This window comes from Chiloscyllium plagiosum, unplaced genomic scaffold, assembly GCF_037043375.1.
Source record: "Chiloscyllium plagiosum isolate Xiang-an unplaced genomic scaffold, Cpla_swu_hap1 HiC_scaffold_27, whole genome shotgun sequence".
NCBI lineage: Eukaryota > Metazoa > Chordata > Chondrichthyes > Orectolobiformes > Hemiscylliidae > Chiloscyllium > Chiloscyllium plagiosum.
Window position 1 is genome coordinate 53,533,948 of NW_028270165.1, and position 14,831 is coordinate 53,548,778.

At 47.0% G+C, this 14,831-nt stretch overlaps 1 protein-coding gene and 1 long non-coding RNA gene across 2 annotated transcripts in view; both read right to left on the reverse strand.

The window, feature by feature from the left end:
- Positions 1-331: 331 nt before the first annotated feature.
- Positions 332-14,831, reverse strand: part of LOC148144098 (uncharacterized) — a gene marked incomplete at its 5' end in the record, with an annotated part of 59,652 nt that continues 45,152 nt past the window's right edge. The window contains one exon of the mRNA XM_087975301.1: positions 332-1,123. Within this exon, the coding sequence (XP_087831427.1) occupies positions 332-1,123 (792 nt within the window). The remainder of the gene's footprint in view (positions 1,124-14,831) is intronic.
- LOC148144099 (uncharacterized) lies at positions 11,015-13,396 on the reverse strand. The gene is made up of 2 exons (XR_015751386.1): positions 13,221-13,396; positions 11,015-12,286 (listed from the first exon to the last, which is right to left on the reverse strand). It is a non-coding gene; the product is annotated as an uncharacterized LOC148144099 (long non-coding RNA).

Here is a 14,831-nt window from a genome sequence, read left to right on the forward strand (position 1 = left end):
TCTAAATTCAAAGTCACTGCTGAATACGAATGGACACCCCAAAGTATTTAGCTATTTATTGTAGACTCGTTCCCAGAAAGAGCCAACAAATCTTTATGTGGGCAGAAAAAACTAGAAAGAACACTCCCGGGCACAATGAGCAGCAATGCCCACTGGAAGCAAAGTTGGGGGTGGGGGGGGGGGGGCATGCTGACTCTCCCACTGCATTCACTGTCAGAATGGGAAGGGTTCAGTCCTGGGAGTGACCCACAGTAGTGTCACCGGCAGAATCAGATTGTTGAGAGCACTGGTGCTTCCGCAAGTTGCAGGATGATGAGAACCTCTGCCCACACTAGGGACAGGACAACAGCCTGTCCCCAGTGTGGATCCGCTGGTGCCTCAGCAGGTTGGAGGAATTGCTGAAGGCTTTCCCGCACTTGGGGCAGGGGAAGGGCCTCTCCCCCGTGTGGACCCGTTGATGGGCCAGTAGGTGGGATGTCTGGGTAAAGCCCTTCCCACACTCGGCGCAGGAAAATGCCCTCTCCCCGGTGTGGACCTGCTGGTGCCTCAGCCAGGCAGAGGTATCCTTGAAGGCCTTCCTGCACTTGGGGCAAGTGAAGGGCTTCTCCCCTGTGTGGACCCCCTGGTGCCTCTTCAGGTGGGAGGAACTGCTGAAAGTCTTCCCGCACTCTGGGCAGGTAAACGGCTTATCTCCAGTGTGGACTCGCTGGTGCCTCTGCAGGTGGGAGCTATTACTGAAGGTATTCCCGCACTCGGGGCAGCTGAAAGGCCTCTCCCCGGTGTGGATCCGCTGGTGCATCAGCCGGGCAGAGGAATTGCTGAAGCCCTTCCCGCACTCGGGGCAGCTGAAGGGCCTCTCCCCTGTGTGGACCCGGTGGTGCCTCAGCCGGGCGGAGGAATTGCTGAATGTCTTCCCGCATTCAGGGCAGCTGAAGGGTTTCTCCCCCGTGTGGACCCGCAGGTGGGTCAGGAGGGCAGAAGAATAGCTGAAGGCCTTCCTGCACTCAGGGCAAGTGAATGGCTTATCAGCTGTGTGGACCAGCTGGTGCCTTTGCAGGTGGGAGGAACTGCTAAAGGTCTTCCCACAGTCGGGGCAGCTGTAGGGTCTCTCCCCTGTGTGGACCTGCCGGTGCCTCAGCAGGTGGGAGGAATTGCTAAAGCCTTTTCCACACTCATGACAGGAGAACGGCCTCTCCCCGGTGTGACTGCGCCGATGAGTGTCTAGGTCAGACGGGAAATGGAAGCCTTTCCCACAGTTGTCACACTTGCACCGTTTCTCCACAGGGCGGGATTCCTTGGGTTTCTCCATGACCGAAGCTTCATCCGCACACAAAAGCACGTACAGCTCTTCCTCGGCGTGAATTCCTCTTCCAAGGCCGTATAACTTTTTCAGGCTCCACACTCAGAGCGATGCAATAATAGGGTCTCTCATCTAGTCCCACTGATGCTGAAAACGTATTGAAACAGGAACGAAAAAGCTTGGTTCCTTCTCACAGAATCATAGTCGAAAATTGTTGCAGTCCTGATGAATTGAGTGACTGTCAGTCATTGACATGAAAGTGAGGACTGCAAATGCTGAAGAGTCAGAGTTGAAAAGTGCGATGCTGAAAAAGCACAGCAGGTCAGGCAGCATCCGAGGAGCAGTAGAGTTGATGTTTCGGGCATAAGCCCGAACTGTTGATTTTGAAACTTCTGTCTTCAGATCTTCAAATACTCTTAAAAAAAATTACAAAAATCATCACTATCAGTCCAGGGTAGAAATTCAGAACAAGCAACTCTACTCTCTGCAGAACATTCTTTTCTTTTTCCACAAAATTGAAAGCACCATCTCTCTCTCGCTCTCTCTTTTTTTCTTGAGTTTTGGATACCTCCACCTGAAAGTTATTATCTTTCACGATGTTGGGATACTGCTGAGAGTGAGCAGGTCTGATTTGGGAAGCAAAAAAGTGTCAATTCAGGATGAACCTACAGCTTCTGGAGAAATAACCAGACACAAAATGGTTAATGTCCGGGGAGGTGGTGAGGAAGAAATGAGACATCAAGGCATTGGCACCAACACCAGAGAAAAACTGAACATACAGACGTAGTAAATATTAGTGGCAAGCCAGAGTCATAGAGATATACAGCACAGAAATAGGTCCTTTGGTCCAACTCGTCCATGCTGACCAGATATCCTAAATTAATCTAGTCCCATTTGATAGCACTTGACTCATATCCCTCTAAACCCGTCCTATTCATATAACCATCCAGATGCCTTTTAAAATGTTGTAATCATACCAGCCTCCACCACTTCCTCTGGCAGCTCATTCCTTGCATGCACCACCTTCTGCATGAAAAAGTTGCACGATGGGTCCCCTTTAAATCTCCCCCCTCCTCACTCTAACCCTATTATCCTCTAATTCTGGACTCCCCCAATTCCCTACCTTGTCATCTATCATACCCTATCTATGCCCCTCATGATTTTATAAATGTGTATAAGGTCACGCCTCAGCCTCCCTTGGGTAAACCTTACCCTTGGGTAAACAACCCCAGCCTATTCAGCTCAAACCCTGGCAACATTCTTGTAAATATTTTCTGAACCCTTTCAGGTTTCACAACATCCTTCCGATAGGAGGGAGACCAGAATTGCACACAATATTCCAAAAGTGGCCTAACCAATGTCCTATACATCCACAACATAACTGTCCAACTCCTCTACTCAGAGGATTGGGAATATTTTCAAAATGCACAAAAACACGACCAGGAAAGAATGCAGGGACAAACTGAACTTTTGATGGTCAGCTTGGAAGCACCAATGCCTCAGGGCAAAGATCCTTTTGTTACACAATGATTGTTCAATTTTGTGACCAAAATAATTGGATTTGTAATTACTTATATCAGATATTGTCATCATCTCAGGCAAGAACACAACCAATTTTTTTCAGACAGTACATTTACATGATTCGATACAATTCCCTATTCCTTACTTTACCAGAACATTACCAGGAATGGAGGGTTTGAATTATAAGGAGAGGCGGGATAGGCTAGGACGTTTTTCCGCTGGAGCCTAGAAAGTTGAGAGATGACGTTGTAGAGGTTTAGAAAATCGTAAGAGTATAGATAAGGTGTCTTTTCCCTAGGATTAGCAGAAAAGAAGCTCATAAAGTCAGTACCGTATGGAAACAGGCCCTGCAGCCCAACAAGTCCACACCAAGTCCGGAAGAGTAACTCACCTAGACATATTACCCAACATTTACCCCCTGATCAATGCACCTAACCTGCACATGCACATTCACCCCCACGCTGTATTCCATACCAGGCGCCACCTCCATGTTGCCTCCTCCTCCAGGCCCCGTCCCCACGCTGTATTCCATACCAGGTGCCGTCGCCACCTCCTCCAGGCCCCGCCCCCACGCTGTATTCCATACCAGGTGCCACCTCCATGTCTTCTTCAAAGACCATCAGGGATATATTTCCCTCCCCTTTCAGCATTCCGAAAAGACTACTCCCTCCGTGACTCACTCGTCAGGTCCACACACCCCACCAACCCAACCTCCACTCCCGACACCTTCCCCTGCAACCGCAAGAAATGCAAAACTTGCGCCCACACCTCCCCCCTTACTTCCCTCCAAGGCATCCTTCCATATCCGCCACAAATTCACCTGCACTTCCACACACATCATTTATTGCATCCGCTGCACCCAATGTGGCCTCCTCTATATTGGGGAGACAGGCCGCCTACTTGCGGAGCGTTTCAGAGAACACCTCTGGGACACCCGGACCAACCACCCCGTGGCTCAACACTTCAACTCCCCCTCCCACTCCACCAAGGACATGCAGATCCTTGGACTCCTCCATCGCCAGACCATAGCAACATGACGGTTGAGGAAGAGCGCCTCATCTTCCGCCTAGGAACCCTCCAACCACAAGGGATGAACTCAGATTTCTCCAGTTTCCTCATTTCCCGTCCACCCACCTTGACTCAGTCAAATCCATCGAACTCAGCACCGCCTTCCTAACCTGCAATCTTCTTCCTGACCTCTCCGCCCCCACCCCCACTCCGGCCTGTCACCCTCACCTTGACCGCCTTCCACCTATCGCATTTCCAACCCCCCTCCCCCAAGTCCCTACCTTTTATCTTAGCCTGCTGGACACACTTTTCTCATTGCTGAAAAAGGGCGCATGCCCAAAGGGTTGGTTCTCCTGCTCCTTGGATGCTGCCTGACCTGCTGCGCTTTTCCAGCAACACATTTTCAGCCACCTTCATGTTGCCGCCTCCTCCTCCAGGCCCCGCCCCCACGCTGCCACCGTCTCCCAGGCGCCGCCCCCACGCTGCCACCGTCTCCCAGGCGCCGCCCCCACGATGCGTTCTACCCCAGGCCCCGCCCACACTGCCGTGTCGCCCACGTGGAGACTTGAGCTGAAAATGTGGCTTCTTCAGGGCTCATCCCCGAAACGTCGATTCTCCTGCTTCTTGGATGCTGCCCGACCTGCTGCGCTTTTCCAGCAACACATTTTCAGCTCTGATCTGCAGTCCTCACTTTCTCCACGTGGAGACTCTATCCAGCACCGGGCCTCTCCAGTCCAATGTGAGTTCCGGGTCGGTACCCAGGCCATCGCGACCGCCCCAGTACTCACCCGCAACCTCGGTCTCCGACAACGCTGCCCCGGAATCTGCCGATAACAAAACTCGGACCGAACTCGACTTCATTCCACCTTCTGACTCAAAGTAGACAGGCAGGAGGCTGAAAGAACACAGCGAGCCAGGCAGCAGCAGGAGGGGGAGAAGTCGACGTTTCTGGTGTAACTCTTCCTCAGGTTTGGGGGTGGGTGTTGGGGGAGCTGCAGATAAAGGGGGTTGTGGGGGCAGGGTGGCGGAGTGGGGATTGGTGTAGACAGGTGAGGGTTTGACGTGGTTGGCCAATTGGAGAGACGAATCCGGTTGGGGGTCGGAGGGAGGGGAGGAGAGGGACGGTATTTGAAATTGGAGAACTCAATGGTGAGTCCTCCAGGCTGAAGGCTGCTTAAGCGGAAGTTGAGGTGTGGTTTGTCATGGCAATAGAGGAGGCCGAGGATGGTCATGTCGAAAGGGAATTAAAATTGGCGGATCTGGGAGGTCCTGTCGGCCCGGCTGAGATGGTTGGTGAACTTTCCCTCAGTTTATGTTTTGTCTCCCCGATGTAAAAAGGACCACATCAGGCGCATCTGATATTGTAAATTAGGTTGGAAAATGTGCAGGTTAACCTCTGTCTCAGCTGGAAGGACTACTTGGGACTCTGGATTGAGGTGAGGGGGTGGTGCCTGCTTGGAGCATTTCTATCTATACACAATATCACCTTTCATAGAACAAACAATCCTAAGGAGCACCATAAAACATAAGATCACTATCTTGGTCATAGAATCATACAGCATGGAAACAGACCCTTCGGCCCAACTAGTCCATGCTGACCCTGTTCCCAAACTAAACTAGACCCCCTGCCTGTGTTTGGCTCATATCCCTTCAAACCTTTCCTATTCATGTACCTATCCAAATGGAGATTTGGCCAAGCAGGGGAGTGTAGCTACATCATATACCCTAGACCGGCGGAGCAATTCGCTTCTAGGGGGGTCATCCTCTGCGCCAGAGCGTTGAGCTTCAGGAGGGACGCACATGGAACTGAGAGAGAAGAGGGACAACCACCTACCCAGCCAGATCAGCCAAATCAACCCTGAAAATCAATGGGGTAACAGATGTTGTACCCAGATCGCACCATGGGTTGGGGGAGTCCAGAACTATAGGGCATATGTTTAGGGTTAAGGGGGGGTGGGGGGGTGATATTTAGAGGAGACCGAAGGGGCAACGTTTTCACAGAGGGTGGTACGTGTTGAGTTGCCAGAGGGAGTGGTGGAGGATAGTACAATTGCAACCATTAAAAGCCATCTGGGTGGGTACATGAATAGGAAGGGTTTGGAGGGATATGAGCTGGGTGCTGGCAGGTGGAACTAGATTGGGTAGGGATATCTGGTCAGCATGGAGAGTTGGGTCTGTTTCTGTGCTGTTCATCGCTTTGGCTCTATGACTTTTAAACATTCAGCACTTCCTCTAACAGTTCACTTCACACACAAACCTCCCTGTGTAAAAACAGTTGCCCCTCTAGTCCTTTTTCAGTCTTTTTCCTCTCACTTTAAAAATATATGCCCTAGTTTTGAACTCCCCTACCCTTAGAGAAAAGACATTTGCTATTCACCTTATCTTTGCCCCTCATGACTTTATAAACCTCCATAAGGTGGCCCCTCTATCTCCTACACTCCAGTGAAAAGACATCCCAGCCTATCCAGTCTATAAATCATTCCAGCAACATCCTGGTCAAAAAGGGTGAGTTTTAACAATTGACCATAAGGGCAATGAAGACTCAACCAGCTTACAGTGGGTTTGGAATCACATGTAGGCCAGACCAGGTTCAGACAGCAGAAAACCAGATGAGTTTTTTTAAAAAAGATTAGATTAGATTCCTTACAGATTCTCTACAGTGTGGAAACCGGGCCTTCGGCCCAACCAGTCCACACCAACCCTCCGAAAAGTAACCCACCAAACCCAATTCCCTCTGACTAATGCACCTAACATTATGGGCAATTTACCATGGCTAATTCACCTAACCTGCACATCTTTGGACTGTGGGAGGAAACCGAAGCACCTGGAGGTAACCCACGCAGACACATGGAGAATGTGCAAACTCCACACAGTCGCCCAAGGTTAAACACTGAGCCACCGTGCCGCCCATTTTTACAACAATACACAACAGTTTTGTAATTAGACTCTTCATTCCAGATTTGTATTGAATTTACATTCCACCATCTGTCTTAGTAGGTTTTGAACCCAGGGAATGTTTACCTCTGTCACCATTGCAAAGAATGTCAAACATGACCTTGACAAGAACTGTTTCAGGGGCAGAAATCAGACTCGAGGGCTTTAAATGTGGAAGTCTGGAAAAGATGGGAATGGCTATTTCAACGTTACATCCAAACCAACACTTCCATTGATGCGATAGTAACAGGAACTTTTATTTTAGTTAGAAGATTTTCAGCAACACTGAGCAAGAAGGAACAAAATTGATATAAGAAACACAGCAATTAACTGTCTACAAGAGGCAATATTGGAAAGGAAGGACCCAGTTCAAGGATATAAGAGGGGAGACACAGACAAAGGGACAGGAGTAGGCCACTCGGCCCTTCGAGCCTGCTGCAACATTCAATATGATCATGGCTGATCTGAATACAACCTCAGCTCTACATTCCTCCACATCCCCGACAATCTGTCACCCACTTGGTTAGCAAGAACCTATCTATCTCTGCCTTAAAGATACTGAATCCACTGCCTTTTGTGGAAGACACACAACCCTCAGAGAGAAAAGAAATCTCATTTCTGTCTTAAATGTGCAACCTCACACTTTTAACATATGACTCCCTAGTTCCAGATGTTAAGATAGGGATACAAGCTGCATTCAAATAACATCTGTGGTATAGTCAACTGCCTCAAAGTGCTTCATGTGAAAATAAGAAGAATTATTTTCTAAAATTACAATACCGGAGCACAGATAACGACAGGTGACGAAAGACTTGGTCAAAGGGCAGGTTTAGGGCAGCTCTTTAAACAGGTTCATTTCCCAAACATCAGAGGCCAAAGACAGAAACAGTAAACGCAAAATAGTAAAGTACAGGAAACAACAGCATAGTCGTAATGTCACTGGGTGAGTAATCCAGGGACATCGGATCAAATCCCATCACAGCAAGTGGTGAAATTTGAATAAACCAACGAATAAATGTGGAACACAAAGTTAGTCTCAGCATGGTGTCGATGGCACTGATGTCAATCGTCATAAAAAACCATGTCCTTTCAGGAAGGAAACTGCCATCTTTACCTGGTCTGGCTTACATGTGATTGCAGACCCACAGCAATGTGGATGACTCTTAAACTGCTCTCTGAAATGGCACAAGCAAGACACCTTGCAATTAAGGATGGGCAAAAAACATCAACGTTGTGAAAGAGTCAAAAACAGAAATTGCTGGAAAAACTCAGCCAGCCAGTCAGGCAACACTGGTGGAGTGAGAAAGAAACTGAGTCAATATCCTGTCCTAAGTCCAGAACAGCTGTGAAGAAGGGTCAAAATGCACTCAAAATGCTAACTCTGATTCTTTCTCAATACATGCTACTAATCCTGCTGAGTTTCTCCAGCAATTTCTGCCTTTGTGTATTTCAGATCTCCAGTATCTGCAGTTCTTCATTACACTGACTTAGGGAAGCTCAAATCCCATAAAAGGGTAAAGCAGAAGGGCTGGAATTACTCAGCAAGTCTGGCAGCAGCTATGGAGATAGAAACAGTTAGCTCTTCAAGTCATTGAATGATCTTACATCAGGGACATATTTTTGGGGAAGTTGTAACTGCAACATCTGGGTGAACTCTCTCAGCCATGGGTCAGGCTGACTCAGCATTCTGGTCCAAATTACCATCCTGCTCATTACCTGTTACCTGCTCAATTTGTTGCTCGTTATATTTCTACGGTTGCCACATTCCCATGTTTTAAAACGATATTGCAATCAAATATGAATTTTCAGATGTAAGTAATCAGAGGGTTTGGAATATAAGTGTAACTTTTAAACAAAACGTATTTATTCGTTCTTGGGGTGTAGGCACCGCTGGCAATGCCAGCATTTTTACCCATCCTTAACCATCCTGTGGTTGGTTGGAAAAGAGAATGAAGGTGTCTGAGATGGTCTTGATCAGCAGAGCAAAGCCCAAGACGGGTGTGTTCAAGTAAAAGTACCCTCCACTCCCACAGCCAAGTCTGCATTCATTGCAATTACAGAGGTCTTCATGACAGATGGAACAGCTCTCTCCATCAGCACTCTGTCCCATCTAAAACTCCCAGGACAGGGACAGCATAGGAATACAATCAGAATACAGCCTCCTCTACTCTTTTCAGTTGAAAGTGAAGCAACCATGACACTGTCCCAAACAAACAGTGCCAAGAAAGACACATCATTGGGTTAGATACAGAGTAAAACTCCCTCTAACGTTCCCATTCAAACACTCCCAGGACAGAGACAGCAGAGGGTTAAATAAAGAGTACAGCTCCTTCCATTCTGACTGACACTTGGTATGTTCTACACCAATCCTCAATGATAATTCAGAAGTGAGACTATTATCTGGTACTGAATTCACACTTCCTAATGGGAATGACAGGAACAGAAAATCGAGTGAAACACAGATCGATAAAACACACAACGTGCAACAGAACCAGAACTTTATTGGGATCAAAGACTTTTAAATGACAGGAGATATTGTCCCTGCAACAATCCGAATGTGAGCTGAACAACTTTCACACTCGAATAGGTTTCTCTGGGGATGTAGTGTCCACCTTACCGCTGTCTGATCAGTTCATCTGTTCCCGTCAGAGCTGAGTTGTAGCTGACCACATGCTGGCCTGGGGTCAAGATGTTAGAGGGTAAAGGTCAACTTAGATTGAAGGCATCCTGTGTCATGTCAGTGAGGTCAAGGGTCGCTGCATTACTTAGCTTATCGGGGTCAAGGGGATATTGGGCTCGGCTTGTATCAGTTTGAGCTTCGAAGAATTAGATGATCTGATGGAGATGTATAACATCCCGAGAGGACTTAATGTGAATGTATAAATCCCTTTGTGGCAGAGACTAGAAATGAGTGGACACAGTTAACAAATAAGTGGCCTCTCATTTAAGATGGAAAAGTTTTGCTTTTCTCTCAAAGGTTACGAGTCTTTGAAATTCACTCCCTCAGAGCTGCACAGGGTGGTGGCTCAATGGTTAGCACTGCTGCCTCACAGCATCAGGGCCCCAGGTTTGATTCCACCCTCAGCCAACTGTTTGTGTGGTGTTTGCACATTCTCCCTGTGTCTGTGAGGGCTTCCTCCCACAGTCCAAATGATATCCGGATTAGGGTGGATTGGCCATGGGAAATGAAGGGTTACCAGAATAGGGTAGTTGGAATGGATGGTCAGTGTCAACTTGATGGGCTGAACGACCTATTGCACGCTGGTCGGGATTCTAGAACTGCCTGGAGCCTGTAACTTACCAGATGATACGTGGACACTTTTCGTACACTGCTTTTATTCAAGCCTGCAGAGCCACTTCCATAAGTTGGCAACAAACCCCCCAGATGATCAACTACATCTGTTTGATATACTGTTCAATTATTTTAAGAGCAGCTTACCTATACCAAATCAACAGTATACACTTGTCTTAGGGAAATCCACAGTCGATAAATGTCGTGCTGGAAAAACACAGCAGGCCAGGCAGCATCCAAGGAGCAGGAGAATCGACGTTTCAGGCATAAGCCCTTCTTCAGGAAGGGCTTAAGCCCTTCTCCTGCTCCTCGGATGCTGCCTGGTCTGCTGTGTTTTTCCAGCATGACATTTTTCAACTCTGGTACTCCAGCATCTGCAGTCCTCACTTTCTCCGTAGGGAAATCCACATCCAATTACGATTAGTAGTTCTGGTTATTTTATTTGTCTTACCTTATTGGATTTAACCAACGACAGCATCTCGACATTTGCCTAATTACAATATCCAATGTCTATAGAGTACATTTTTTTGTCATGACTGTTACCTTGAACACTGACTTGTGATCTCTGCATTGTTGTCAAAGTTCCTTATTTGTCTCTTCATTGTCAAAGTTTTACTTTGCCGAATTCTTCCTGGCTTTTTGCAGATAGCACCTTATATTCTGCTCGTCAACATTTTCCTTTCCAAGTCTGTACTGAGGATTTCATGAGAAACTTCAAGATTGTGGTGAGACTGTGGAACTCACTACCACAGTGAGTAGTTAGGGTGAAGGCAAGGGTAAGCAAGCCAATACAAACGATTGTCATTATCACCAGATTCACAGCACAATTAAATTAAAACACACAATGTCCCTCAGAATTTCTCAGCTCTTCCTAGTCAGACTTGAAGAACAGATTTTGCACACCAAAACTATAATTTAAATAAAAATTAACAATTATAAATACTGCAACTTTACTCAGGCAAAGTTAAACAAGATAATTTAATTAATAGCAATGATCATGCCCCCACCATCTCACAGACAGAGACTTAAGGGGTAAATTAAAAAAGAAAATAAAGAAATTACCAATTCAACCAGTTTCCAACAATTGATTTCCAAGCTTTTGTGCAATTTTTGGACGATGAGTCGTTCACACGCACATAACCGTATATCTAATTTCAAAGTCACTGCTGAATGTGAATGGTTGTCCCGATGCATTCAACTACTTCTTACAGACTGCGACTCATTCCCAGAAAAAGCCAACAATTCTTTAACTGGACAGAAAAAAAAAAAAGAGTAGCTTCTGGGCTCAACATGCTGCAGCTCCCACTGGAAGCAAAGTTGGACGGGGGGAAGTCCAGCAGGAAACAAAAATAGCTCACTGACTCTCCACTGCCAGAACAGGCGGGAGTTTCAGTCCTGGGGGTGACCCACAACAGCTTCACCGGTGTAATCCAATTGGTTGGGAGCACTGGTGCCCCCACAAGTTGCAGGTCAACAAAAACCTCCACCCACACTAGGGGCTGGCAAATGGCCTCTCAACATTGTGGATCCGCCAGTGCCTCAGCAGATGGGAAGAATTGCTGAAGGCCTTCCTGCACTCGGGGCAGGGGAAGGGCCTCTCCCCGTGTGGACCCACCGGTGTGTCAGATTGGAGGAATGGCTGAAGCCCTTCCCGCACTCAGGACAGCTAAAGGGCCTCTCCTCCGTGTGGACTTGTTGGTGGATCTGAAGGGTGGAGGCCTGTGTGGATGCACCGATGGGTCTCCAAGGCAGAGGGGACACAGAAACCTTTCCCGCAGTCGCCACACCTCCACAGTTTCTCCACAGGGCAGGATTCCCCGGGTTTCTCCATGGCCGAAGCTTCAGCCGCACACAAATGTGTGTAGAGCTTCTACCCGCCTTGATATCCTCTTTCCAAGCCGTATTATTGTTTCAGGCTCCACAGTCCACTGCAACAGTACAGTGGCTCATCCAGTCCCACTGCTGCTGAAAACGTACTGAAACAACAATGAAAATACTTTGCTCCTTTTCACAGAATCATAGTTGAAAATCATTGTGGTCCAGATGGAATGAGTGACTGTCAGACATTGACGTCAAAGTGAGGACTGCAGACACTGGAGAGTCAGAGTCGAAAAGTGCAGCGCTGGAAAAGCACAGGTCAGGCAGCATCTGAAGAGCAGGAGAGTCAATATTTCAGGCACGAGCCCTTCATCTGTTGATTTTGAAACTTCCGTCTTCAGATCTCCAATATTCTAAAAAGAGATCACAAACATCAATGTCAGTCCAGGGTAGAATTGGTTGTTCTGAATTTCTACTCTGTGGAATATTCTTTTCTTTTGTTATTCCACAAAATTGAAAGCACTATCCCACTCTCTCCCCCTCTGTTCTCACTCCACTCTAATTCTCCTGAAGGTGCTGATTCAGGATCTCACAGGGCAGAAAAGCAAAAACGTCAGGACCGACATCCCTCTGAATTTTGGATACCTCCACCTGAGTTAATATCTATCACAATATTGGGATAGTGCCGAGAGTGAGCAGGTCTGATTTTGGGAAGAAATTTTTTAAAAAGTGCCTCAATTCAGGGTGAACCTGCAAAGCAGCTTCTTGAGGAACAGCCAGACACAAAATGGTTAACGTACCCAGGAACGGGGGAGAAAGTGAGGCATCAAGGTATTAAGACCAACACCAGAGAGAAACCAAACAAAGACGTGGCAAATGTTTGTGGAAAGTCAGATTCACAGAGATATACAGCACAGAAACAGATACTTAGAGCAAACTCTTCCGTGCTGATCAGACATTCTAAATTAAGGTAGTCACATTTGCCAGCACTTGGCCCATATCCATCTGAACCCTTCCTATTCATATACCATCCAAATGCCTTTTCAATGTTACAATTGTACCAGCCTGCATCACTTCCTCTGGCACCTCATTCCATACACGCACCACCCTCTGCGTGAAAACAATACCCCTTAGGTCTCTTAAATCTTCACCACTCCCATCCCCGTCCTCAGCCTAAACTTATTAACCTCCAGTTCTGGACTCCCCCATCCCAAGGAAACCACCTTGTCTATTTACTCAATCCCCGCCCCTCGATTTTATAAGTAATCTTTCTGGTTGACCCGCCCCCCCAGTCTCTGGCACGCTGGGGAAAACAGCACCTCCCACCCTCCATCCGGCTCTCCTCACCTTGAATTTGCAGTATCTGCTCCCTCCCTGGGTTCACTCCAGTTGCTACAAGTGAACAGATCCCCTCCAGAATGAAGAGTTGCTTAGAGGGAGGAAGTGAGTTTCACTCTGAAACGGACATGGCCACTTCCGTGTTGTGACGTCACCAGTGCCGCACTGCGCTTGCTCCGGATGGCGGCCGCCCTACGCAGTTTGCAAAATTCCTTCCTTTCAGAGAATACCCAGAGTGTGGAAGCATCGATTGCTTGACCAAAATGCAAACCACACATTTCTCTAAATTAAACACCATCTGCCATTCCTCAGCACATCTGATCAATTCTAATTTATATTTATTTCCTCTTATTCCAGAGAAGCTGAAAATCTCCAATCCACACACTCTCCCTCCATTCCCACTTTGCTGAATCTAATCCCTGCTATATCTCATCCTAAAGGGTCTGATTCATGCTGATTAACAGGCCCACACTCAGAGGGGATCCAATTGAAACATACAGAATACTGAACGGCTTGGACAGAGTGGATGTTGGGAAGCTGTTTCCAATGGCAGGAGAGACTGGGTCCAGAGGGCACAGTCTTAAAGAAAAGAGAAGACCTTTTAGAACGGATTCAAGGAGAAACATCTTCAGCCAGAGAGCAGTGAATCTATGGAATTCCTTGACACACAAGGCTATGGAGGCCAAGTCAATGAGGATATTTAAGACTGAGACAAATAGATTCTGGAGTATCGAGGGGTCCCGGGAGAAAGTGGGAGAATAGGGTTAACAAACTTATCAGACACATTTGAATGGTAACAGCAGACCTGATGGGCTGACTGACCTAATTTCTGCTCCTGTCTTCCAGTTTCTTACTGTCCTGGACACAGAATTGGGGGCAGGAGTATGCCATTTGGTCTTTCAAACCTGCACCAGCATCGAACAGATCATAACTGGATATGGATCTACCTACATCTAGGTGGATAAGTTGGGAATTTTTCACTGGAGCACAGGAGGTTGAGAGGTGACCTTTTTAGAGGATTATAAAATCATGAGGGGTATGGATGAGTTGAATGGCAAGTGTTGTTTCAAAATGAGGAGCAAATTTTTAAGGTGAGTGGAGAAAGATTTTAAAAAGACATGAGGAAAACCTTTTTCTTTTAAGAGAGTGGTTTGTGTGTGGAATGAGGAAATGGTGGATGCAGGTAGAGTAACAATATTTAAAAGACATTTTGATAAGTACATGAATAGGAAGAGTTTGGAGGAATATGGATGAAACCAGGTGGGACTAGTTTAGTTTGTGAATATAGTCAGCATGGACTCATTGGACTCAAGGGTCTGTTTCTGTGCTGTTTGACTCTAACTGTTCTGTACTGGTCTTAAACCATTTTATTTCCTTCCCCCACAACCATCCACTTCTTTGTTGTTCAAAAGTCAGATAAACTCAGCTTTGAATATATTTAATGACCTCCTATCTGCACAAAGACATCCCCACTTCTGAACTCAATTCCTCTTGCTGATATACCACTTGCCTTGCTGATTGCTTACTACACCTGTCTGACAACTGGCATTGACTGGCATAGAAGGATGCTGATGCCCCTTTGTACATCCACACATCATTCCTGACGAAAGACTCGTACCC